The sequence below is a fragment of the Juglans regia genome, chromosome 1 (genome assembly GCF_001411555.2).
Source record: "Juglans regia cultivar Chandler chromosome 1, Walnut 2.0, whole genome shotgun sequence".
Classification (NCBI taxonomy): Eukaryota; Viridiplantae; Streptophyta; class Magnoliopsida; order Fagales; family Juglandaceae; genus Juglans; species Juglans regia.
The window spans coordinates 36,163,817-36,191,358 of record NC_049901.1 but is presented as its reverse complement, the minus strand read 5'-3'; the positions used below and the strand labels follow the sequence as shown (position 1 = coordinate 36,191,358).

At 34.2% G+C, this 27,542-nt stretch overlaps 3 protein-coding genes across 3 annotated transcripts; 2 read left to right on the top strand and 1 right to left on the bottom strand.

Annotated features, from left to right (window-relative positions):
- The first annotated feature begins 1,858 nt into the window (after positions 1 to 1,858).
- On the top strand, positions 1,859 to 5,488 carry LOC109009475 (5'-nucleotidase SurE-like). Its single transcript, XM_018989949.2, has 10 exons — positions 1,859 to 2,231; positions 2,515 to 2,609; positions 2,698 to 2,765; positions 2,858 to 2,901; positions 3,042 to 3,119; positions 3,236 to 3,389; positions 4,231 to 4,383; positions 4,496 to 4,606; positions 4,838 to 4,903; positions 4,995 to 5,488. The coding sequence occupies exons 1-10, from the start codon at positions 1,912 to 1,914 to the stop codon at positions 5,085 to 5,087; spliced, it is 1,182 nt and encodes a 393-aa protein (XP_018845494.2). The 5' UTR covers positions 1,859 to 1,911; the 3' UTR covers positions 5,088 to 5,488.
- A 6,759-nt stretch (positions 5,489 to 12,247) lies between these two features.
- Positions 12,248 to 13,633, top strand: LOC109009313 (heat shock factor protein HSF30-like). Its single transcript, XM_018989758.2, has 2 exons — positions 12,248 to 12,486; positions 12,803 to 13,633. Exons 1-2 carry the CDS (start codon positions 12,277 to 12,279, stop codon positions 13,631 to 13,633), a joined length of 1,041 nt encoding a protein of 346 aa, XP_018845303.2. The 5' UTR covers positions 12,248 to 12,276.
- Positions 13,634 to 19,943: 6,310 nt separating this feature from the next.
- LOC109009458 (BTB/POZ domain and ankyrin repeat-containing protein NPR1-like) lies at positions 19,944 to 22,877 on the bottom strand. The gene is made up of 3 exons (XM_018989918.2): positions 22,613 to 22,877; positions 20,911 to 21,111; positions 19,944 to 20,298 (listed from the first exon to the last, which is right to left on the bottom strand). Exons 1-3 carry the CDS (start codon positions 22,659 to 22,661, stop codon positions 20,054 to 20,056), a joined length of 495 nt encoding a protein of 164 aa, XP_018845463.1. The 5' UTR covers positions 22,662 to 22,877; the 3' UTR covers positions 19,944 to 20,053.
- Between the last annotated feature and the right edge of the window lie 4,665 nt (positions 22,878 to 27,542).

Sequence of the window (27,542 nt, the reverse complement as noted above, 5' to 3'; positions counted from 1 at the left end):
ACAAAAGTAAACTCATAAACTAATGGGTACGTCAGATTGTAAAGTTAATTTTATTATAAAATAGATCTAACGGATTCTATGAAGTTACATTAATTTGTGGGTTTATTTTGTATAATCTTTTTGTGTCTGTAATAGTTCTATTTTTATAATTGTAATAGACGATACAGTAAGCGGTGTGTTTAAACACTAACTTGTAACTAGTCGAACTCAAAAACTAATTAGCTTCACTTAGGGTCACCAAGATTAGTTTTATCCTCAAAATAAGTTGTAGCCTCAATGTGAGAAAATTTCATTAAAAAATTCATCTCATAATGGCCAATATATTTTTCCATTCAAAATAGGGTCACAATTTCGCTGCCGAAAACAGAAATAAAAAACACAAAATTTCACGGGCACATATGTAAGAGGTCATGTGACAGCGAAATAGACCTGTGCTCTTACGAAATTAAGTTTAATAATATTATCAAGCAACCGAGTCAAGTCTTGTTAAAATAAACGTCATTCAGTATAGTCTAAGAATTTGAAACTTCAAATGCACAATAATTTCCTTTAACTTTATATTTATTTTGTTTTAAATGAAAGACATTTATATAAATTTTAAAATCTCAATAAGAGAAATTCTAACTTAAAAAACTTTCAGGTGTTTCTTCATTAAAAAAATATATGCTTCTTTCTTTTAAGGGCAATGATCAAGCATCACGGTTTTTTTTTTTTTTTTTAATAATTAAGAAAATGTTGTTTAATAATATTGTGATTTTTTTTTTAATTTTTTTTAAAATATTTAAAAGTGTCAAAAAAATGATGTGAAAAAAAATAAAAAAAAACATTTTTAAATATTTTTTTCACATAATTTAAATATTTAAAAAAAATAAAAAATTCACAATATTATTAAACAACATTTTCTTAATCACTATGTTAAAAAAAAAAAACTAAGAAAAAAAAATTGGAATGGGATAAATGGGGATCCTTATCATTTTCCTACTTTTAATGAAAGATATTTATTTAAAATTTTACTTGTTGCAGAGGAAAATGGTTACAATTTTCAACTACTGTACCTTTGCGCCAAACTTTATTACAAAATTGGATATGAACTCATTTACAACGTAGATAAGAGATATTGATGCTGTTTATTGCTAAAACACTCATCATCATTCGTGGTAACTCATTCGAATTATAAAAAGTACGAGACTCTTCTAAACTCTAATTTTTTTTAAGCTATCGACAATTTGATTGACCATTTGGTAAATATCAATTTTGTAAATGGATTGAAAGAGTTTTCCTCCAATTCAATTTGAAAAAAAAAAAAAAAAAAAAAAACTCAAGTCCCTTGTAATATAAGACTAGACCAATACTTGTAATATATGACTAGACCAATACATGAATGGCAAAGTTTTCCAATTTGGAGGAAGCCTCTTTCTAGATAAGTGTTTATTAACAGGCACACATTTTTCTAAAAGTCTAACTTAAAAAATTGATATGTATTATGAAAGAAAGATATTTTAGACATGAAATTGTTACATAAAAAATACGTTCACAAATTAACGTGATTTGATGTGATAAGTTAAATTATAAAGTTAATTTTATTATAAAATAGATCAAACATATCTTATAAAATCATGTTAATTTGTAAATTTATTTTTTTATAATTTTTTTTATATTTGTAACAATTTTCTTAAGAAATTATATATTTATCAGGAGACGTGTCAATTTTTTTGAATGAGTTTGAAAAAAGAATAAAGAAAAAAAATTACTAATTCAACAAGGAGGAAAACCGTGATTATTAATAATATTTTAAAGTTTAATTTCTCATAAAGAAATTATTTAGGAATTAAAATTACACTCGTTGCCGTTGGGGTATTTTTATGAAGAACGCTCGAGCAATTGCTCTAAAAGCATCTCTGTCTGTCTCAAATGGCGACCTCTGTGAAGAACAACTTCATGCCTCCGTCTCTGATCTCTAATCTTCAGCAAGTTCTCATCACCAGGAAAAACAACTCCGTTGAGGGCCACTCTAACAAAATCCACGAACCAACTGAAGCTCCTTCTGCTTCTTCTTCTTCGGCTACTTCACCGTGTTCAGGTGCTGAAGTGTCGAAAACGGAGAACGATTGCTTGAAGCCGGTGGTGTTGGTGACCAATGAGGAAGGCATACAATCTCCGGGTCTAACATTTCTCGTTGAAGCTCTGGTTTGTGACGGTCGTTTCGATGTTCACGTCTGCGCTCCTCAATCGTCTGTTCCTTAAAAGCCATTTTTCTCTCTGTTATGCGTTATGATCCCTCTGCTTGTTTTCTGAGAAAGTGTGGGAAAGTAGAAGCTTCCGATTTGATTTTTTACCTTTCTTTTATTTTCTCCTGCAAAACTTGTTACTGTTATTTGTTCTTGGGTTGAATTCAATCCATTTCCTCGCTTCCTCAGCATTTGGTCAGATAAATTTCCTGTTCTGTTTAATATAAAATGGAATGAAATGTACTTCCCACGACGATTTGAGTAATTTGAATTTGGCTCTTTGCAGGAATGGGTCGATGTCCGGTCATTCGGTGACGATTCGGGAGACGCTTACTGCGTGTTCCGTTGAAATTAGCGGCGCCACTGCTTATGAAGTTTCTGGTAACTCGGCGTTCAGATTTTTTACTTTTTTTTTTTATTCATTTTACAATGCCGCTTGTCTTTGAGTGCATTTTATGTTTATGATCAGGCACTCCTGCGGATTGTGTGTCTCTAGCTTTATCCGGGGCCTTGTTTTCTTGGTCAAAGCCTGTTTTGGTATGCAGTTAAGAATCTGTCACTTTTTGAGATTCTCGTTAATTTTTTAGCACCAATATTCCTTTAAATATTTTATTAATGTATACATACAGGTCGTTAGTGGAGTAAACAGGGGATCAAGTTGTGGTAACAACATGTGAGTAATTTGTTCTTATTTTCTTTGAAGGTCAGATTTATTGCTGAAAAGTTATTCAGCTAACAATGTTGGTCGTATGGGTTTACTGTCGAATTATATTTCTTTTTGCGCTGATGTTGGTTGGGTTCCCATGAGTTTAGGTTTTACTCTGGGGCTGTTGCTGGAGCTAGGGAGGCACTGATTTGTGGTGTACCATCCCTTTGTATATCATTGAACTGGTAATTGCAACTTCGGTGCCTTGTTTCTTATTGGTTCCGCTTATTTTTTGGTATTTGTTTACCCTCCACTTAAATGGGCATCCATCGAGTGTATTATATGTCAAAGTTCCATTCAGGAAGAAAGACATGAGCTGTGAAAGTGATTTGAAGGATGCGGCCATTGTTTGTTTGCCATTAATACATGCAGCTATAAGAGATATTGTGAGAGGAACTTTCCCCAAAAGTTTCTTGCTGAATATTCAGATTCCCAGTTGTCCTTTGATGAACAAGGTTTGCTTCTCCAACTGCTGTGTTTTTGGATTCTGTGGGAGCATTGTAAATTTGTAATATAGGGAGATCTTGTTACTGAGAATTAGATATCTAAACGAGTCTAATGATCCTCTTTATATAACAAGAACATTAGAATATTTATATGAAGGATCTTCCGGATGTTTATATCTTTTAGTCATCAAAGAGTCCAAGAGGAAAATTATAATTTTAGATTACTTGTAAAAAAAAAAGGAGTCCAAAAGGAAAATTCTAAGAAAATGAAATGCTATTCCTGGCATATTTCACTTTTTTTTTTCGATTCCTGAGATTGTATGGGTAGCAATTCTCCCTCTTTGAAAGAAAATCAAGGTCATATTTCTTGCCAGATCAATGAGTTGGGCAGCCAAAAAAGGCATGTTCCTGCAATTGAGATTGATCCCCTTGAAGGATAATAAACTTTCATGATCTTAAGTGTGATGGGAGATGATGAGTATTGTTTTTGTTTTATTTCACAGTCATATAAATGAGGAATGTGGATTTAAAACATTGTGGGGGTAACTGCTAGGCACCAGATGAAATTGATGAAGTATGCTTGCATTAAAAATATGTGGATGCCCTTTTGCATTATCGTGGATGTTTAAGTACACTTTATTAGGCATAGATTGTCCTGTCAAAGGCCCTTTCGTTATGTGATGGGTCACATTTTTGTGAAATTTTAGCCAGAACGTCCAGTGGACTGGAGTGCTTCCATTTTGTATCATTAGAACTTCCATTAGTCATCACAGTTTGCTTGAGTCATACTCAAGTGCTTTTTAGTTGCAGTTGTGTTTCATGTATTTAGGCTATACTTTTTGTTTGACAGGGCTTCAAGGTGACAAAGCAGAGTCTATGGAGGTCCTCTCTAAGCTGGCACGCTGTATCAGCAAACAGGCATCCCTCTGCTGGCCATTTCATGTCCAATCAGCAAAGCCTTGGTATTAAGTTGGCACAGCTCAGCCGAGATGCCTCTGCTGCTGTGAGTTCTGTGTTTGATACCATAATGCCGCCATGTTAGTCTCATGGTTGAGTAGATATTGCTATTTCTCAGTTGTCATTCTTAAAATGTATGTACTCTATGATATTATTAGGGTGCAGCACGTCGCCTGAACATTCATCGGAAAAATGTGGAGATTGAATCAGTTGGAGTTGCAGGAAAATTTAGTTCCCAAGAAACTGTGAAGAAATACTTCCGTTTAGAGGTTCAAACTAACTTCCTCCCATCTTTGAACTAATGAGCAAAACCCTCTGTTAATGACCCTTCCCCATTTTTATTTATTTATTTATATTTTTGGAGGGGGGTCGAGCTGTCCTTATAATTTGTTGTTGAATCGATAGCCCTACATCGCTACTTTATTCTATTTTTCTCCCTGCAACTTTGGATTATATCAAGAAACATCTTTGATGAGCACTTGTTATTTCCACATTCGCAGCTAGGAGAGAAGGATCAGGAAAATGCCGATGAAGATCTGGATTACAAAGCACTTGAAGATGGCTTTGTGAGTTAAATTCTCTGTCTGTCATCTGTCATCTCTCTGTCCATCTCTTGTCCTTGATTGCTGATTCCGAGGTTGCCTTTTGGCACGACAGGTTGCAATTACTCCTTTATCTTCAAATCCAGCAAACTGCATAGAGATTCAATCATCGGTTTCAAACTGGCTTGCTGTTGCACTCGCAAAATGAGCAATGATGCCCCTTGTTTTCATCTTTCTTACAATTTTCCTATGCCATATAATACTTGGCAAATCTTCTCTTCCCATAGTTTTTTTTTATTGGCACCGGGTGCCCGGGAACAGCGTCCCCGACTAATCCCGGGCTCTTCCTGTTGTTTTTGAAATTGTGGTTCTCCTTGGAATGAATTAGGTTGGTTTCTAAACTCAATTACACTTATAGTAGGTAGGTCTTAAAAATGTCTGATCCGTGCTTTGGTTGGAAAGGCTGGTTTGAGGTCTTGTGTGCGATCTGGGTTTTATATTAGGAATGCAAAATACTCATGATTATAGTCAGTTTTTTTTTTTTTAATTTATTATTAGTTTCTTATTTTGTGTCCATCCTGATGTACATGTTTCGTTCCTTACTTTGGCAGCCAATGAAATGCCCTTGAAAGTAGCTCTATCAACCTACCTGTAGATTGGTAATAAATATTCAAACTAATATTCCTAAAGCTCAACTTTTAATTTTTAATTTTTAAGTTTTGCATATGGGTCACAATCACTACGTTTCCATTACCATAGCTAAATGGTAAAAACTTTCTTTGGTATAATGGCAAACAGTTACAGGAGGTGGCCTAGTTGGTAAATATTTAAAAAATAAAAGTATTTCTTGGATTTTCAGTTGCATGTAAAAATTTCTTGGATCTGATCCAATGGATTCTTTTCGTACAACTACGGTTAGCTTTGTTATTAGCATAGTTGTCATGTAACAAATGCCACGTGTCAATCAATTAGTCTAGAAGAATGAGATTTGAGCCGAATGGTTGAGATTTATTGAGGTATATTGTAATAGCACAAATTGAATATTGATAGAGGTATGCTGCGCATCAGCCGGAAGCCGCAGCACACCTCACAGATTTTTTTTTTTTTTTTTTTTCCACTCAATACGTTGAGTGTGCTGAGGCTGCCGGCTGATGCACATATTTTTTCATATTGATATACAATGTTTGTTGATGGGTTGGATCTTTAAATTGGTATACTTCTATTCAATGAACTGTTTTACCCCCACAATCTTAATTTCTACTTTAGTTCCAAAACAAAGTAACTAGAAATTCTCAAACCAGAAAGGATTTCTTGTGTTCGAAGAATAGCATAATTAAGGACCATGGGGCAAAGCATGATTAATCTAAGTATATTAAAAAGAAACAGGTTTATCTTTAATTTGTTTGTTTAAGATAGGATGAAAATGCTTTTGATCTTGTCGATGAGTCAAATTTCACAGAATGCTTTTAGGTGACATGTAGGGATCCGGGTATAGGGACGTCCCGTTTGTTATAAAAACGGTTTCATCTTATCTTATCTTCTGATTATAATTTTTTAAAATTTTTACACAAAATATAATAAACAATTCAACTTTTCAAATTCTAAAATAATAATAATATTAAAAAAAATAATATTTTATTTAATTTTCATATAAAATTATGTCATCTTATCTCACTATCCAAACGGGCATGTTGTTGTCCAATATTTGATTGGAAGTATGCCACATACTTGCCCTAAATAGGCAGCTGATCCACAACAAAAATCAACCAAAACCTGCAGCTAAATCGACTAAAATTGCAACCCAAGTAAAAAGTCAACCAAATCCTCTGGTGATGAGAGATAAGGAGATATATATTTGGGTGAGTGGTCTAATAATTTTGTTGAATTGAGAAGCTTATTGGAAGGGGTTCGAAGGTGTTGTTAGTTAGGTTTTGGCAGGGTTGAGATTGAGACAGATTCTAAGGGCCCGTTTGTTTTCAGAGATGAGATGAGATGAGATGAGATTAAAGTTAAAAAGTTGAATAAAATATTGTTAAAATATATTTTTTAATATTATTGTTGTTTTGGGATTTGAAAAAGTTGAATTGTTTATTTTATTTTGTGTGGGGATTTGGGAAAGTTGTAATGATGAGGTGAGATGAGATGAGATGAGATGAGATGTTTTTGAAAAACAAACAAGGCCAATTACTTGTTAACTAGATTACAAAAGGAGCTTGTAATATTTGGTACTTAGGGGATTTTTGGGAAGAGTTGTAGGGTCTCTTGGGCTGCGTGGAGTATCGTTTGACTCATATTTTTCTTGAGGGTAATGTTGTGGCGGATCTTTTAGCCAAGCAGGGAGCTGGAGGTTTAAATATGGATTGAACCATTAATAGTGAGAATTTGGCCGGTCACCTCCAAGGTCTTATTCGTATGGATAGAATTGGTTTTTTCTACATGCGGTTCAAGTAGGTTTCCACTAGTAAGTTCTATTTGTTTTATTTGAGTTGACATTATTTGTTGGTGTTTTCCTCTTGCAGATGCCTTTCGTTTCACACTTTTTACTTTATCTTGGTACTGTAATTTTTTATTTTTATTTTTATGAACATTATTGATTGTCTTGTATTATGGTTGGGTTGTTTAATTTTTTGATGCCTAGGTTGGGTTTTTGTTGAAAAATTGTAATCCCATGCATCTGGATGTAACCACGGTTTTCCTCCACCATAAGTGAGGGTTATAAATAAAATTGGGATACCGTTCTCTTCTTAAAAAAAAAAAAAAAAAGTATTTGTAGCTATTGATAGTGGCTCGTTTATGTCATTGACAAATGGTGGCAATGACCAATGACGCGACAAGGATATGTAGAGCAAAATCTCATCGTAAAATTGTTGATTGACTGTTCATCCAGGTTTCGGCCCGAGAACCCGGGTATACCTGGACCGGATTAGCCCAGGTCAGACCCGGATTTACAACCCGATACTCAGATTTTTTTTTCTTCAGTTTGAATGTTTTGATTTTTTTTTTATTAATATTATAATTATGAGCTTTGGCAGAATATTTAATTCTGTATAACACAAGGCCAAACAATGTCACCATGTCCTTTTTTCTGCACTCAAGGGTTTTACCATGTTTCAGTTACCATTCTCCTTTCTATGATTATTTGATGATCGTTTTCAAAATTCCAAAAAACTGATTCAACTTTCATGGGGAGGCCATGCTTCATTCCGAATACTGATTCAAGTTCATTATGAATACTACATTGTTATATTTAGTTGAGATTGATTTTTATTTGATTTCCTTCTTGTTTATTCTCCAGAAACTGGTTGTTGGAGTTTTACCAAGAATGTTGCCTATGCCATGCATCAATCTGAGCTATCTTTCCTTGCACATTTAAACTGGGAAAAAAAATCCACTCGAACTGGGTGTATCGAGTTCCGGGCTGGGAAAAAATGGGACCCGAATGAACAATCCTAGTGTTGAAGGTACTCCTTTGATCGTGCAACATGACGTAGACTTGAAAAAACAAACAAATGAAGGGAAGAAAGAAGAACCAGAGAAGAAGATAGCATTAGAAAGAGAGAAGAAAGAAGAAAAGATGAAAGTTGAAAGGGGCTACAAGTTGAGGAAAAAATTAGGGTTACAAAAAATTGAGTTGCTACATATATGAAAGGGATGAGCAAGATAGTATATTACACACTCAACCCACTCTGGTGCTGGCCTATTTATATTAAGTTCTTAAATTGCCAAGATCCTTAAGACCAAATTACATAAGGTCTGGTATCTACATTCTACATAGGAGAATTAGGTTCGAACCCTTACTTTTATATATATATATATATATATATATATATATATATATATATATAAAAGGTTCTATGTAAGGGTGTAAATTTAAACTGAAAAATTGGTCTGAACCGAACCGGTTGGACCGGTTCCGGTTTTACGATTTCCCGGACCGGACCGGTTGATATAAAAAATATATACAAAATGATATTTTATATATAAGTTTTATACGAAATTAATGTTATACAAAATATTTTATACATATAAGTTTTATATAAAATGTATAATTATATGTGAAATTTTTATATATAATATATATAATTATATATCATATATGAAATAATTTCTTATTATAATTAATAAATTTTAACATAAAATGTTAATCTTAAATGTGAACATTTGTAATTTGTTTGATCATATGCTATTAATATAATTATATATAAGATAATATTATTATAAAATAAAAGTTTAATTTTAAAAATGAAAATTTAATTGATCATATATTATATATAGCTATACTAGTATATAGTTTATAACTAATACTAATATATAACTATACTAATAGTTTAATATAGACTATATTTATATTTATACTAATATAGTTATACTTAATCACTAAAAGTTTATAACTAATACTAATATATAACTACACTAATAGTCTAATATTAATATTATTATATAGTCTAATATATTATATAGCTATACTAATATATAAGTCTACAACTATTTAACTAATACTAATAGTTTAATATAGACTATAGTTATACTAAATCACTATCACTAATACTAATATATAACTATACTAATAGTCTAATATTAATACTATTATATATCTAGACCATAGTATATTAAATGTATTACAAATATATACATCAATGATTCAATATATATATATATATATATTATATAGTCTATATATATATATTACAAATATAATATAGACTATAGTTATACTTATAATTAATATAGTTATACTAAATCACTAAAAGTTTATAACTAATACTAATATATAACTACACTAATTGTCTAATATTAATACTATTATATAGTCTAATATATTATATAGCCATACTAATATATAAGTCTACAACTATTTAACTAATACTAATATTTTAATATAGACCATAGTTACCATAGTTATACTAATATAATTATACTAAATCATTAAAAGTTTATAAGTAATATTAATATATAACTATACTAATAGTCTAATATTAATAGTTAATACTATTATATAGTCTAATATATTAGACTATAGTATATTAAATCAATTTTCCCAACCATCAAATTACCATTTAAAAAAAAAAAACACATTGAAAATATTAACTCAATAGGAAATGATGCCGTTTTCCCTATAATTAAACCCTAATTCTTAAAGTCTTATTCTCCCTCCCATCTCATGTTGCGTCATTCTCTCTCTCGTCTGCTCACAGCTCACTCTCTCATATGCGTTCCTGCCCCGCGGCCTCGCCCCTTCTCACTCTCTCGTCTCTCGTCTCTCAACTCTTAACTCTCTCGTCTCTCACTCTCTCTTCTTTCAACTCTCTCGTCCGCTCACTCTCTCGTCTGTGTTCTGCTAATGTGCAGCTCAACTTTGACCGCTGGACGTATCTGCTAGTACAAAGTTAGTTTTTCATTTTTATGATTTTTTTTATTTTTTACATTTTTTTAATATATTTAAATGTTTTTTAAAAAATAAAAAGAATATACTAATACACTAAAAATCAATTTCTTAATCATTAAGTAAAAAAAAATTAAAAAGAAATTTAAATACATGAGGGGTCAAAATGAAGGGGCAAACTCAGGCGATATACTAGCATTTTCTTTTGAAAAATTCTAATCATTGTCCTCACACCACAAGCTAGTTATAATTTTTAATTTTTTTTCTTTTACCAAATGTATGGTGTATGGATGATAAATAGAAGAACTCAATTAGTTTAGGAAGAATAAAACAAAAAAGAAATTCAAAAAATTAAAAAAAAAATAAGTGTGATGTGTGATGATGATGAGTAGCTCTTTCTTAAATTTTATATTATTATCATTAATTTAAAATAAAGTTGTAAAAAAAAAAAGTTGTATGTGTATTGAGGATTCATATAATTATTTTATAATAGAAAATAATAAAGACATAAAGGGATCTCATAAATCAACGTGACACATTACTAGTGTACCACGCCAGTTAAGTTTTTATTTTCCCTTCCACTCCCCCCACACACATTCCCCACCCTTTTAGTCTAGAGAGAGAGAGATCACATACTTACCGGTGAGGGACGACGATGACGATATTTCGACATCGGTGACGAGATAAGGAAGATGATTGAGTTGTAGTGAGGGGCGAGGAAGGTGCGACGTCAACATTGGTGAGGGGCTGCGGCAGCACTGGCTCGAGGGTTTGGGAAAGGGTGTGGGTAAAGGGGGAGGAGGGGGAGGGGCATAGAAGAGAAGAATGTGAGAAAAATGAGGGAAAAAAAGACTGAAATGACACATTTGCAGTACCATGCCAAGTGAGTTTGTGAGATTATTTTGTATTTTTAGCAGCTTCCTCTTTTACATTATATTTTACAAAAATCAATATGATGGTGTCCATTTTAAATAACTCTCCGTTTAAAATAAAAGAAATGATAGTTATAGTTTTAAGGTGTGCAAGCTTGACAAATTATTTTTTAAAAAAATGAATAAATATGATATTTACATAAAAAAATAATTTTTTAATAATAAATTTATTCTTTTTCAAAAATAATGTGTAAATTTTGCATACCCTAATATTATATTACATCTAGCATTACTCTTAAAATAGAGTTAGTTTGTGATGCGCTTAGATGTTCTGGGCTGCGCGAGCTACACTGATGTAGAAAATATATATATATATATATATATCATTTGTAAAGAAAAGATTGTAGCAGTGTCATTCACGAGTTTTAAGAAAATTGAGGGAGTAAAAGGAAAGAAAAAGAAAATGAAGGAGTTGGATTAGGTGGGGGAGAAGAGGTACAGCCCAGATAGTAGCTACAAATGGCAACAATAATAAAAAAGCAGTGAAACGTGGCGATTCACCTACGTTCCCCAAAAACAGCACTGTCCCATACAAACACATACCCAGTTCAGTCGGCAGTACCGTCTTTCTTTTCGGCATATTCCTCTCCTCTCCTCTGTGCGCAAGAAAGTAAAGAGAACTCTCTCCTTCCCTCTCAGCTAAGCGCCATTTTTTGGCAGTCTTCACTGTTCTTAAAAATCGTCTGATATTTCCCAGATTGAAGAATAACAATATGGTCACTGAAACTAAAGGTTGTCGTACTTTCTCATCTTTGCCAATGAAACAACTAGTCCATGTCAAACAAGAAGAAGAAGAAACAAGAACGACGCCTTCTGATGACATTCCTCCTAATTCCGGCTGTGCACCTGACGATGGGTTGTCTTATTCATCTTCCGCCACTGCAATAAGGACACCGGTCCATGAAATAAACGACACCGCACCACCGACTACAACAAAGACCTCGGAAGTGGACGACATCGACATGGTCTATATAAAAGAAGAAGAAGAGGAAGACGAGAACAGGGACGTAGCGAGTTTTGACTGTGACGGTGGTGGTAATGGGCCTTCGTCGTCGTCTTCGTCGGCGGCAGTGCCAAAGCCGATGGAGGGGCTGCACGAGCCGGGTCCACCGCCGTTTCTGAAGAAGATATTCGAGATGGTGGAAGACCCGGATACCGACAGGGTGGTGTCGTGGAGCGAGACCCGGGACAGCTTCACCGTGTGGGACGAGCATGTCTTCGCACAAGACCTGCTCCCAAGGTATTTCAAGAATAGAAACTTCTCCAGCTTCATTCGCCAGCTCAACACTTACGTGAGTACATTACACTAACAATTCCCAAGTTCTTTGTTCATCCAAGTTCTCACTCGGATTGGTTGAGATGTATTTCCTTGGAAATCAAATTTTGCCACATGGCAACAAGACCAAATTGCAAATATAATTATTATTTTTTTCAGAAGTTGCTAAAAGTTGCATGCCTCATATGTGGGTTTTATCTTATATACACAGACTTGCATGATTCTTCGGTTTCAGGCATAATACAAATTTCTATATATTGAATTAATATGGTTTGAACATTTTACTATTGGCTGTTTCGTTGATGGGGTTTTGCGGTGTAAAATGCGTGAAGGGTTTCAAGAAGATTGATACAGATAACTGGAAGTTTGCAAACGAAGGATTTCAAAGAGGGAAGAAGCATTTGCTCAAGAGCATCAAAAGAAGAAGTCGGTTAAACAAGCAGCAACAACAAGAAGGGGCGGTAGGTGTCAATCCGATGAAACCCTGGTTGGAGGATGAACTCGAGAGTCTTAAGGAGGATCAAAACGTATTGAAAGTGGAAATCCTGAACCTGAGACAGAAACAGGAGGACTCTCAGAATCAGTTAGGTGCTGCTGAAAATCGTATTCGAGGTGCAGAGTGTAGGATACAACAGATGCTCTTTTTCCTCACCAAAGTAACCAAAGGCCCAAGCTTTGTTCAGCAATTGATCCAGAAGACAAAGCAGCAAAAGAGAGAGCTGGATGGAGAAGAGTTTGTTAAGAGACGGAGATTGCTAGCATCCCATGTGCGTGAAAAGGCCATTGACAAAATTCATAGAATTAATTCCAGAAACCAAGTTCCGGGGGGCTTGGTGACAACTCTATCTGGACTCTCTGAAATCCTGGAAGAGGACGCTGTGGATATGGATATCCCAGCTTCCATAGATGTTGCATTATGCAGTCTTGAGGACCAGAATATCAATGTGATGTCTAGAAGAAGTAGCAGCCCAAATATCTCCTCTGTTTATGATGTCATGTCAGAGAAACTACTGGAGGACAATTTGATTGTAGATGAAGAGTTAGCTGTAAATGACTCTAAATTCTATTCTGAATTGGAGGATTTGATTGTCAAGCCAGGTGATTGCGGTGGAGTTGCAGGTGGACTGGTGGAGCAAGCTGGTTGTGTTGGGGCGCTTCCTTGAATCAAATGTACTGTCTTGGTGTGTCTTTATCTGCTCTAATTCTCCTCATTGTAAGAAAGGCTGAAGCTAAAAGAGGGTCTTTGGTTTGGTTGTGTCTCACAAGAAGTTGAAGTTTCAGTGGAAAGAATTTCCTACTCACCCATACTGAAGATATCATCGTTATGGCGAGTGTACATAGTTTCTATTCACTTTTTTTAAGGTGGTATGCTCGTTTGTGATGTAAAAAGTGTTACAGCCATACTAGAATTGAACAGCTTGGTCCTCTTATAACATAAATACCTTAGGTTGAGTTCATGCTGCTGCAGCTTGCCTATCAGTTTGTAGTATTTTTTGATCGGACAGTCTGTTTTATATGGCAGTAATTTTGAAGGAGTAACTTTTTGTTGTGTAAAAATTAGAAAAACTAGGAACCATTATTTTCATCCAAGGGGGTCCCTTAATTTTGATAAGTAGGGGCAATGTCACTGTTTTGGCTATTCACTAAAGAAAAAAATATTTGCAATCGTAAATTGTGCAACTGTCGTGTAATCACTTTGAAAAAAAGTGAATAAAACATGGGATCTACATAAAAAAAATTAATTTTTTAATAGTGGATTCCATTCTTTTTCAAAGTGATTACGCGGCGTTTACGCACTTTGTAGAATTGTAGAATTTCTCTATTTTCAATATTTCGTATGACTTGTACAATGTCCTATATATAGGAGAGGAATGTCAGGACAGTTTGGACATTTTAGCAAACAAGTGGTGCGCAAGTGCATAGGCATAGCTACACGAGTTAGCTACAGTCGAATGAGTGTCCTTGAATACAAACAAAATATACAAAGAATAATGTTAGAAGATTCAGATGATTTGCTAACAAACTTTATGAGAAATATTTCCAGAAGAATCAATTGAGGCGGCTGGTTGTGATGGCACTGAAATGGTCTGAGGTGGATGTGCATCCTCGTGTAAGGCAGAGCTAGATGTTTGTGTGGCTTGAAGTCTGTTACCCTCCCGCAAGTCCAACAGGGATACCATGGTGAGACTCGACCGAAGTGTGATGAACCGTGCAGAGAGCAGAGGCTTTGTACACAAATCTGTTAGTTGATCCCGAGATGAAATGAAGGCAACTTTCAAGGTTTTGGAAGCAACTCGGTTACGTACAAAATGGAAATCAATTTTCATGTGTTTTGTGCGGGAGTGTAGAACATGATTGACAGAGAGATATGTTGCTCCCAGGTTGTCACAACGTAGGGTTGGAGGCTGTGTATGTAAAGCACCAATAGAAGGCCCAAACCACATTGCCTATATTCCAAAAGAATTAGTCAATGATACAATTGGAGCCTCATTGAAACCTTATAAAAAGCAAGAACTCATTTCCAAGTAGTGTGGGATCCTATGCACCACTTACTCTTATCCTTATCATATGGAGTGTCACAATCTCCCCCCCTTAAATTCCCGATGTTCTCGTCTGGCTAATCCATCATAGGTGGCATGACTCAAGTCCCACATTTCTAATTGGAACCTAGCTCTGATATCATTTGTAACGCCCAAATGGAAGACCCAAACCACATGACCTATACTCCAAAAGGACTAGTTAATGATACAATTGGAGCCCCATTGAAACCTTATAAAGAGCAAGAACTTCTCATTTCTAAGCAAAATGGGATCCCATGCACCACCTATTTTTATCCTTATCATATGGGGTGTCACAGTGTAAGAAAGACACCAAACTCTCTTAGGAGTGATTGAAGCCACAAAAGTTTAGCAGTGGTGTTGGCTAAGGACTTGTATTTAGCTTCCGTGCTCGATCGGGCAATAGTGCGTTGTTTCTTCAAGCCCCATGAAATTAATTTATTATTGAGAAACACACAGAATCCACCAGTGGAGCGCCGATCATCTGGGTAGCCAGCCCAGTCTGCGTCTGAAAAGGCATGCAGGGAATAGCTTGGTAAGGGTCAAATATGGAGATCAAAGTGAGCAGTATACTTGAGGTATCTCAAAATCCTTTTTATAGCTTGCTAGTGAGAAAGCTTTAGGGTATGCATGAATTGAGAGACTTTGTTTACTTAAAAGGCAACGTCTGGCCGTATAAGTGAAAGATACTGGAGGTTGCCAACGATGTTACGATAAAGGGTAGGTTCTAAAAAGGTAGGGCCATCAGAATTTGAGAAATGAGTGGAGGTTGCCATGGGCGAGGTCACGGGTTTAGCTAGGTCCATATTTGTACTTTTCAATAAGTTACAAACATACTTGGTCTAAGATAAGTGGAGACTAGTGGAAAAAGGGGGGTGATCTCGAGACCAAGAAAGAACCTAAGATAACCAAGGTCCTTAACAGGGAAGGATTGATTGAGAGATGCTAAAACAATGTTGACGGCATCTAAATTGGAACCTGTTAAGATTATATCATCCACATACACAAGGAAAAATAAAGTGATAAAGGAATGATTGTAAATAAACAAGGATGGATCAGAAGTAGAGGGTGTAAAACCAAGTTCAAGAAGCCGAGTACTTAACTTATGGAACCAGGCTTGTGGTGCTCGTTTGAGATCATAGATGACCTTGTTCAATCGACACACATGGGTAGGGTAATCTGGGTCCACGAAGCCGATGGGTTGGGTCATATAAACTTGCCCTTGAAGGTCCTCATGGAGGAAGGCATTATTGATGTCTAACTGCTGAAGTCCCCAACTTTCTATGACAGCAATTGCAAGAATAGTTCTGATGGTAGTTGGCTTGAAATTTTTGAGGTTGAAGAGAGTTGGTTTTGGATATAGTAATTATAGGTCTCGAAGTTGAAGGAGGATCTGTGAGAGCATTGGAGAGTGACAGTGAGGAAGAAAACGTAGTGTTTTGGTTGGGGGAGTGTTCAGATGGGCGAAGAGTTATCTTGGGCCTAGAGATGAAGGGAAAGGTTGAGTTGGGACTTGCAGGACCATTGTTGAGAGTGGGTGGGCTGGTTTGGGAATTGGGTCGAGATTGAGTGGAGGGTGTAGAACTAGGTGAGTGTTGAGATGAAGAAGGAGTTGACGCTGAGGTAGTGCGTAAGTGAGGAATGGGTCCAAGAATTGACAGAAGACAAATAGAGCTGGATGTTGAAGAAGCTGGAGGTGGGTTCAAGTGATTTGCATAAGGAAATAAGTTTTCATAAAAAATGACATCCCTAGAGTAATATATGCACCTAGTAGGAACATGCAGAGAACAGTAACCCTTGTGAGATTCACTATAGCCAAGAAATAAATATTGGGTGGAACGAAGATCAATTTTGTGGTGGTTATAAGGTCTGAGGTGAGGCCAACAAGCAGTGGCAAAAACTTAGGAAAGTGTAGTCCAGTGGCTTGGAAAATACTTTTTCATATGGAGAGGAATTGTTGAGAACATGAGTGGGTAAACGATTTATTAGGTAAACAACGGTGTGAAACGCATCGACCCAAAAAATCTGAGGTAAAAAGGCATGAGTCATAAGAGCCAAACCGGTTTCAACGATGTGCCGATGTTTCCTTTCCACAACACAATTTTGTTAATGGGTGTGTGGACAATAGATATGATGTGAAATGCCTTGGTTTTGTAAGAGGGTGTGAAGGGAATGAAATTCCCCACTCCAATCGCTTTGGAATGAAACAATTTTTGTATTGAATAGTAATTCAACATTTTTCTGAAATTGTATAAAAACTGAGTAAACATAAGATTTTTTGATTAAAGGAAACCACCATGTATATTTAGAAAAGTCATCTAAAAAAGAGACATAGTTTCTAAATCCATCTCGTGAAGTGAGAGGGACATGACCCCATACATCAGAATAAACAAGATGTAAAGGTTTGGTGGAATGAAGATGAGTAGCACAAAAAGGAAGCTATGAGCTCTTGGCTTGACAACAAGCAGAATAGACGAAGAGGACATCACGAGTCTCAGAGTTTTTGGAGATGATATGCTGAACTAGCTGGAGGGAAGGATGCCCAAGACGTGAGTGCCACTGTGAGGAGGTGGTGCGCTCACCGACAAGAGCTTGAGGTGAGGATGGAGCTGGAAAGGAGTAGAGGCCATCATGGACAGGACCACAGAGTAGAAGTGTCTTCGTTTTTGAGTCCTTCACAAGAAAACAAGAGCTGTGAAATTCAAAAACTGCCGAGTTATCATGACAAAATTGTCTAACCAAAACCAAGTTTTTTGTAATTTGTGGGACACGCAAGAGATTTTTAGAAAAAAACAATTTGAGGAACTAGAGAAAACAAAGTCACTAGTGTTGGATATTGAGAGAGATGAGCCATCACCAACTTTGATATGATCAGGGCCACTGTAAGGAGATGAGTGTATATTTAGGTGAGTGAAATCGGAGGTAAGATGATTGGTGACAGCAATGTCGGGATACCAAGATGAGTTAGGGATGGAGCTGGAAGTGGTGTAGTTAGCGGAGAGGAATTTGGGTGGGCCACTCTGGTAGGCTTGATCAAAGCGGTGGTAGTAGCGTAAGGCAATATGCCCTACTTTGCCATAGACTTGACATGTGGGCTTGGAATGGGGAAGAGAAGATGGGGGTGAAGTGGAGGAGGAGAAATTGTTACGACCCCTACGATGGCCACGGTAGCTACCATGATGGTTAGCGCGGGAGAAACCACGATCGCAGGAGGTGGTGGTGAAATTTACTGAAAAATCTGTAGAGGAGGGAAGATGAAAGGCATGAGAAAGATGGTCTTCGTGTGTGAGAAGAAGGCTGTATAATTCTTCAGAGGATAGTGGTTCAACACGGGAGGTGACTGAGGTGACAAAAGCATCATAGTCAGTGTTTAAACCAGCAAGTAAGTAAGAAATGAATTCAATAGAGGAAAAAGACGTGCCCGGGGCACCCATTGTATCCAAGAGGTGTTTGACTTTGCGGAAATAATTGGAAATGGTACTGGCACCCTTAGAAACAGTCGCTAATCGATATCTTAGCTGGATGACTCGAGCATGAGACTGAGAGGTAAAGAGAGTGTGTATTGCAAACCATACTTCACGAGCAGTGGTTTTTCCAACCACTTGAGCAATGAGATTATCAGATAAAGAGGATATTAGGATACTCAGAATGAGTTGCTCAGTTTGAATCCAGGTGAGAAAATCAAGGTTGGTTGTAAAGGAGTTTGGGTGAAAATGAGGAGGAAGAATTTCTGAGCCATCGACAAAGTGAAACAGCTGCTGGCCCTTGAGATAGGGAACCAGTTGAGCTCGCCAAATGAGAAAGTTTTCATTAGTGAGCTTGATTGTAACTAGATGAGAAAGATGAGGAAGAAGAGGGGGGAAGATTTTTGATTAGTCGAAATTTGCAATGAGGTGTCTTCCGCCATTTAGAAAGACATTGGTCTTACAGTACTCTCATTGGATTAGCTAAAGTTAAAGTACATTTTTTATGAATGTAAGATGAATTTAACTTTTAGTCATTCTATTCACATAAGTCTCTATATTGGAATAACCATTTTTGCATTATATGACAATAAAATAATATAAGTTGAATTTGACTTTGACTATTCACATAAAATCTCCACATTAGATTATCTATTTATTCATTATATAGTAATGAGTAATTAATAATTTCAAAAATATTTTAATTTTTTTAATTATGAATTTATTTTATAATATTTTACTATTCATAATATTATATATTAATTAGTAATCATATTCTAATTATATTTTTTCAATTGTCATTTAAAAGGGAGAGAGAAATAATTGAGATAAAAGGGAGAAAAATAATTAATATAAAATGTATTTTATGAATGAATAGTTCCTTTTAAATTTGGAAATAATTTTAGAAATGACTATAGATAATTAAAATTTAGCTACTCCAATGTAATCACATTTTTATGATTTAATAGCTAAATCTTCAATAGATTTAATTTTTAGATTCAATGAGTGCGCTCTAAGAATGGCTCCGATGCTATGTAGAATTGTATAATTCCTCTATTTTCAATATTTTGTATGACTTGTACAGTGTCCTATATATAGGAGAGGAATGCCATGATAGTTTGGACATTTTAGCAAACAGGTAGTGCGCTGGTGCATAGGCACAATTACAAGAGTTGGTTACCGCCGAATGAGTGCCCTTGAATACAAACAAAATATACAAAGAATAATGTCAAAGATTTGGATGATTTGCTAACAAACTTCATGAGAAATATTTCCAGAAGAATTAATTGAGGCGGCTGGTTGTGATGGCACTGAAAAGGTCCTCGTGTAAGGCAGAGCTGGATGTTTGCGTGGCTTGAAGTCTGTTAAACTTTACGATTATATGTAGAATTACTCCTAACTAAATGGTACAAAGAAAATAAAAAAATTGACATGAAAACCAAATAACTATATGGTACGACAACAAAATGAAGTATCTTAGGATCTATTTATATTGGATAACACGATCGGTTTACAACTGTTTTACAATTATTCATTTCCTGATGGTATAAGCTTACCATTATTAGGCCTTGCCAACCCCCGAGGATGTAGATGCTGAAGACAACATAGCAGACCTATCAAACTCCTCCTTATCTTCATCGAACGCCTTCTTTATAACTTCTTGGAGTTCTATATACCTTTGTTTCTTCAATAGTTGATCCTCTGGATTGTCGTTCTCCAAAAATGCCAGTTCTGATATATCATCAGCATCCATTATCTGATTAAGAGTTTCAGAGCAACGAGGGAAGAAGCGTTTTCCCAGTTCCACTGCAGGCTCATGATTAAGCAAGAGAGAAAATCAGGCATATACTAAAAAAAAAGTGTCAAATCTGATTTAAGTGAAGCAATTTTTTTAATATTCTAAACACAAAAAATGGTACGCTTGCATATACTTTAGAGATCCAAAGATATAACTTCGTAATGAAATTCACCTTAAAAAAGAAGAAAACAAAAATCCAAAGATGATGTGCTCTGACATTGTGCAGAAGTGGCATGTATCTGCCTTGCGAGAAAAAAAGTGTAAATATAGGGTGCAATTCTTTTGAGTTGGTTGGATGGGGGAGAGGAGATTAGAAAACCACAGCATTGAAGGAAGAAACTGATTCCTAATGAGAGTTTTCATCAAGTAAAAGTTTATTAGAAACACAAGATTATTGACATGATATACTCTCTTGCTATTTCAGACATCACTTTCAAATCAAACATCTGGGAAATATATTTCTTATGTACAAATCCGGTAAAGTTCCAACATGAAAGGACACATCAGTGTATTAAACTTGTCGATAAAGGTGAGTTTTTGCAAGGGCCTAAGTGCTTGGGGTTATAAGTGGAACAAAAAATATGATCATACAGGTGCATATAGATGGGAGGCATCATTACCACTTCTAGAGAGTGCTTTAATCCTAGCTAGATACTCCTCTTGGATCTTGAAATGTGCCTGAGTTAAGTCTACAGTTGTTCTCTGGGCATCCCCCAAATTCATAGATTGGATGTCTAAAGGAAGCTCAGAAGTGCCATCAACGAGAGCAATATCCATTGCAACTTTTGCTTCCATGGGGAGTAGAAGTCTCGTCAGTCGAACTGTTAAGAATTAAACAATCAATAGATAACCACCACAAACTGTTTCAAACCATAGATATAAAATTTGACCAAGAACCTCAATGTATGATAACCCAAATAGAGTTATGCCCCACAGGATGATTAACTATAACAGGTAACTTTGAAAAAAAAAGGAAAGAAAAAATCTCATTCGCTGATATCATGATAGTAAATATAACAACAATAAAAAAACCAAGAAAACTTATTCTTATTTGCACAAGTCTGGTCAAACAATCCTCCAGATTTTCTATTCAGATTCTAATTTACCTAGACTGGTGTGGAAGACAACAAAAACAGTACAGGAATCACGGCAATATTTTGCGTTACTTCAACTAGCATGATTGATCACCGAGGAAAACGAAGGTGATAAATGGAACAGATGCCACAAATAATACTGAGCAAGCAAGGGAAATTTAAAAGAAGAATGAAGCAAAGAATTTGGAACGAAGTCAAGAATCCCTAAACAGCAGCTACAAGTTCAATAGAAACACATCCAGCTTGTATAAGCAATTGGGCATTAGTCATTGCATCCCAAAAACATTGAATTCTTAGTCATGCATATGACAGGTTGAATATAATCAATTGCTTTGCCTCCCTCCGTTCATAACAATGAATAGTCATCACTCTCTCCATATGATAGAAAGATAACGCCAACTTAAACCTGCCATCTTGCGATGCAGTCAAGTGTACAAACTGTTAAGCACATTGACAGCCAAGCCCAATGAACTGAAGATTGTCTAGATCATTCAAATGAAGAGAGCTCACCAAGTCATCTAAGTCCTACAAATTAGCTACTCTGCTACAATCACTGATCTTACCTTTATACAGTCAATGACCGATCATGATCTTTGTCACCATATTAGCTTAGATTGCCGAGTTGCATGTACTTCTTGTATATAAGCGTATACAGAATTGTTAATAAATCATTGAAGCTTTTAGCTGTAATCTATCTTCTTTTTTATTATTCTTACAGACAAAGCATTCCTTCTACTCAAAGACTTGTTTTCTTCATAGAATTTTAAGAAAGTCTATTTTTACAAGTAAAAAAAAAAAAAAAAAAAACTTTCTTAAAACTCTATGAAGAAACTTTCTTAAAAATTTTAAGGGAATACTCTAACCATAAATACCACGTTAGTATGTGGGATTACTTTGTGTAATCTCTTTGAGGTTTTAGCAGTACTCCACCTAGAATACTCGTATGGCGCCGTTCCCCTATAACGCTTAAAAAGGGAAGGAAGAGAAAACTAATATTATCTATGCCCATGATTATAATCTAATGGGAACTACAAAAAGAGGTCATGCAAACTCGGGATAGATCAGCAAGAAGTCCAAATCAGTAAGAAGAAATGGAAGTATAAAGGAAATTGAGTTGAATCGTATAAAATCCAACCTAGATAGGCTTCGAGAAAAGGACTAGGAATAGCTAAGGAAAACAAATGAATAATAAATTAAGAAAATAAATTTGACCCAATGGAAATCGAACCTCTATTTTCAAGGTACAACGATATCATACGGAGATCATCGTCTGCCATAGCAAGAGAAAGGGAAGCTCTCCAAGCAATGGATCTCTTCGTTCTGCTTGGGAGAATCTTTTATTTCCTTATAATAATCCATAGCGTTACGGCTTTGGAGCTAGGAATATTGCAATGCAATTTAATATAATATAATATCATGGAATCGAGAGAAACTTTTTTAATTTTTTATTTTCATATAAGAAGCAAGTTCTGTAGCTATGAGGTCGGGGACCCCTGAGTGGTTGCAACTTGCATCTGAGATAGGGGAAGTTCTGCTTCCTCCTTGAAATCCTGCATTAACCTGTTGCTCATTGATTCAGGTACACAAGCTTCCATAATGAGTGGCAAAGCTAAAATTTCCAAAGTCTAATGTAATTATAATAGATTTTCTCAAGTAATATGTAAACATAATATGTAAAGCAAGAAAACAATATTCATATTTTGAAATATTAATTTTATTGAAAATAATAAGATTACTTTTCTTGAATATGTGACTTGAGGTTTTAATTTGTATTCAAACGGGATACATGAGAAAATAAGATAAGAGTCTCTCTTGATTTTCTCTCTTTACAATTCGCTCTTGGTTATTTATATTTTTTTACTTTATTATCTTTGTTCATTGATTCTTCCTATTATAGAGTTGGGAATGCTCTGAAGATTCCTCCAACTATATTTTTTTTTTTCCTTTTGTTGAATTATTTTCTTTTTGATTTGGCAGAATGAGATTACTCTTTAGATTCCTCCAACTGTGGTTTTGTTTTTCTTCTATCGAATTATTTTTCCTTTTGATTTGGCAATACCGAAAATTTCTTGTCTTGTAGCAATTATCTCTAGTAATAAAACTTAAGTAGACTTGAGGCAAATTTAATCACGAGACGATGCAATGTTCATTTGTCAGATTTTACTATTCCTTGACTAATATCCGTGGCTTAATTTTTTTTTTTTTTTGCTACACTTTTACTTGTTACATTCTTTTCTTTTGGGATTAAAATCCTTCACCGGGGTAAGAATAGGGATCTTGTGCTTTTTGGAAAATACAATGAGTTTGGATCCCAAACTCATCTCAACTCATCTCAATTCATCATTATAATTTTTTTAAATTCCAATACAAAATATAATAAATAATTTAACTTTTTTAAATCTTAAAATAATAATAATATTAAAAAATAATATTCTAACAATATTTTATTATCTCAACTCAACTCACTTCAACATCTAAACTTAAAGAAGGCTCAATCTTAGGAGTGTGAATTTGGTTAAGCTTTATTAAGGACTCATTTTCTTGTTGTTGATTGGCTGAAGATGACGCCGAGGAGACTCGAGATGTCTTCTTTTGCGTTCTTTTTAGAAGGTCTGCAAGGTCTTTCTTGATCTTGACTCGGGTCATGGTTGAAATCATGACTGTTTAAAGTCATGCTTTCTCTACAAGAAACTTGGTTTGGTCTTTTGGTGATAGAAATTCTTTCTGAACTTGTAGAATTATTCTATGAAACTTGAATTGATCATCCCACTATTTTACGTAACACTTTCGAACACAAGTATATTTCTTTGTCAAATTCCGATTTAGGATCCATGGGACTTTATATTTACTTGTGAAAATGAGGGAACTAAGAAATTGGGAATCATGTTTATCAACTTGGAAGTCTGATGACTTGAAGTACTTCTTCAGAATAAATTTCCATGATGGGGCGATAAATGGTCTATCATCTTATGAACCAACTTGAAATTTTGCTCTTGAAAGAGTTTGTTAAAATTTATAAACCAAGAATGTGAGCAAGTCTCAGTTTGGTAGAGAACAACTTTCAATCATGCTTCCATGTAGTCATAATAACCATGCTTCCAACTAAATGGTTATTGATGATCTTGTAATTTCTTGAATACGGATGGATGAGTTCCTCTTTTTTTTTTTTTTTTGAAAATTATATTTAAAATGTATATTTATGGAATGAAATTTTTTGACAATTGGGATCAAATTTATCCATGATTGGGTTGAAAACAGTTGACTCAAGCTTAGTTTTGATAGCAAAATGCTCTCAACTTATCCTGACTCATCTCAGTATCAAAACACCACAAATACAAACATTTTTCAAGTTCAACTCTTCAACTTTTTCATCTAATCATTACCTAATCATTACAACTTTTCTAAACTTCTAAACAAAACACAAAAAACAACTCAATCTTTCCAAATCTTAAAATAAAAATAATATTAAAAATATATTTTAATAATATTTTAACTTTATAATATTTTATTTCAACTTTTTCTCTTTCATTTTCGAAAATCCCATAAAATATATTAACTCAAATTATTTCAATATTATTCGTAAATTATTTCACTACTATTCACAAATCATCTCATTTCATCTCATCTCACTATTTAAACAAGACCAGTATGTTCAAGAATTGACTTGTAATACTTGATAGAGTTACATGGGTGAAATGGGGTAACATACCATTTCGAGGGATAGAAGTATTTGGCTTAGATGGTCAGGTGATATTCTAAATAGGTTACTTGTATACTACTTAAGACTATATACTGACTGGTTCTTTGGAACATAAGGCATTCTCTGAATAATTGGTTGCCATTCGAAATCTACAACCTGGTATGGGTTTTTCTGGGTGGATGGTCTTAGGCTTATGTTTCCTGAATAAGAAATGCTTAGATTTGACTACCATATTGCAAAAACTTATTTTGACACTATATTTTTTTATATCTTTTTCCAAAACAAATCTTGCACTTTTATAAAATACAATCTACTCTTATTAAAAACTTTTGATTTAAAAGATCTTGTTGAAACTTTGACACGCATATACCACAGATAAAATCTCTTTTTAAATAGTACTATAATTACTTTGAGCATAACTCCATACGCCATAATATTGAAATTGAATAATTTATTCTGGAGGTTTAGGTTTGAGCTTCTATTTGAGGATGCTGCCATAACTTATGATGGAGGAATATATTTCTATAATTTTGAAAGAATCTGGAGAAGGAATACCAAGACCGAGCAATGTCTTGACGTACTTTTTAATTTCTTGGACTAGGGAAGTATGTTCTTGTGTACATGGTGGAGGATTCATTTTGAGCCTGTCAAATAAAGCTTTGCACTTTTTATTGAGACCTCGATAGAATTTTGGGATGTAATTTAGGGATCTTAAAAGCCTCTAGAGTTGAGTTTTTCCTAGGATTTGGTTTGGAAACATATCGGCAAATTGGATAGCTCTATCTATGAGGTTGACCCCCCTCATAAATATTACATCCTAACAATCTTATCTTGGTTTGGAATAACTTAATTTTGGTTGCTGAAACAACTAGTTCGTTTATCTTAATTTCTTCGAAGAAAGCATTTAAATGTTTTCAATGTTCTTCTATTTTGACTTTGAATAGATGAGGAAATCATCTATATATACTATTGAGAATTGGGAGAATGGGTTTAAAATTTCATTCGTTATATTATGAAATTCACCTTATGTATTTTTAGATCCATATGTCATTCCATTCGTAATCTTCGAACGAGATTGTAAATGTAGCCTTATATTTATCATTCTCATGAATTTGTATTCGCCAGAATCTACTCTTCATGTCAAACTTGAAAAATATAATTACTTGACCTATCTTATTGATTAAATCTTTTTTATTGGAATCGAATGTCTAATCCACTCTAATATTTTGTTTAGTGGCTTGTAATTTATTACTAATCTTGGTACACATCTTTCGAGCTTAGCATTTTCTTGTACATAAAAGGCTGAGCATGACCAAGGTGAATTACTCTTTCTTATGATTCCATTTTTTAAGAGTTCATGAATTTTTGTTTTGCAGAACTACATTAGCTTTTCATTCATCTGAATTGGGCGAGCTTTAGTAGGAATATCTTTCTCATTAAATATATGTATAGTAATATTAATACATGTATATTTCCATGCCAAAAGGCATTAGCAATGTTGAACATACTTTCTCCTTGATTTCTCTTGAAATCTTTCAATTCTTTGGTGAATGATTTTGTCAGTTAGTTGTTTTTCAATTATTTTATATTTAATTTCTTCTTTTAAATAATTTTAGTGTTATTATTGTTTTGTTAAGATTATTCTTTTAAATAATTTTGTTAAATATTTTTTTTAATTTATCTAATATTTTATTCAAATTTACTCATGATTTAGTGATAGTCTTTTTTAGTTTTTTTTCCTTGCTAAGCAGATTTTTAAATTTTTTAAGGTATTGAGCTTTTAATTCGTTATCATCGAATTTTTCTATTAAATCTATTAGTAGCTCTTCTTTTTTGTTTAATACTACTATTATTTTGTTCTTGCAACAGGTATCTAAACATCCTAAGTCAATACTGGATTGCTAAATTCTTCTACCAATGTTGACAGATCCATAGAACTACTGTCTTCTTCTTCTGAGATTTCACTATGATCAGTAGTTTCTCTTAACTTCAGGATTTTATAGAGTTTTTCTTTTTCTTCAAGATGCATGTGTAATTAGTTTATTTCATCTTTAACTTAGCATTCTGTTTTGTAGTGACATTTCTTTCCACATTTATATCATTTTATTTTGCCTTTATCTTTCTTATTATATTTTTGTAATATTTTTTCTTTTGTTATAAAATTTTGTTGGTTCATAATTTTTCTCTTTTTGTAATGAAAATTCTATTCATCATTCTCACATACCATACACTATACTTTTTTTTCTCTTACCAAATGTGTAGTATATGGATGATGAGTAAAAGAATTCAATAAATTTCATAAGAATAAAACACAAAAAATTAAAAAAATTAAAATTAAAATAAAATAAAAGTGTAGTATATAGTGTGTGAGAATGATGAGTAGCAAAACTCTTTTGTAATTAGTCTTATAATTTATTTTTTATTTTCTGAAATATTTATCTTTGTTTTTTCTCCTTGA

Bases quoted from the DNA above. Each gene is read 5' to 3' on its own strand.
- LOC109009313 (XM_018989758.2), top strand. From the start codon at position 12,277: ATGGAGGGGCTGCACGAGCCGGGTCCACCGCCGTTTCTGAAGAAGATA. The intron at 12,487-12,802 runs GTGAGTACATTA...AAATGCGTGAAG, and splicing joins TTCGCCAGCTCAACACTTAC to GGTTTCAAGAAGATTGATAC.
- LOC109009458 (XM_018989918.2), bottom strand. From the start codon at position 22,661: ATGGCAGACGATGATCTCCGTATGATATCGTTGTACCTTGAAAATAGA. The intron at 21,112-22,612 runs GTTCGATTTCCA...AATTCTTAACAG, and splicing joins GTTGTACCTTGAAAATAGAG to TTCGACTGACGAGACTTCTA. The intron at 20,299-20,910 runs GTAATGATGCCT...ATGAGCCTGCAG, and splicing joins TAAAGCACTCTCTAGAAGTG to TGGAACTGGGAAAACGCTTC.
- LOC109009475 (XM_018989949.2), top strand. From the start codon at position 1,912: ATGGCGACCTCTGTGAAGAACAACTTCATGCCTCCGTCTCTGATCTCT. The intron at 3,390-4,230 runs GTTTGCTTCTCC...TTTGTTTGACAG, and splicing joins GTTGTCCTTTGATGAACAAG to GGCTTCAAGGTGACAAAGCA. The intron at 4,607-4,837 runs GTTCAAACTAAC...CCACATTCGCAG, and splicing joins AGAAATACTTCCGTTTAGAG to CTAGGAGAGAAGGATCAGGA.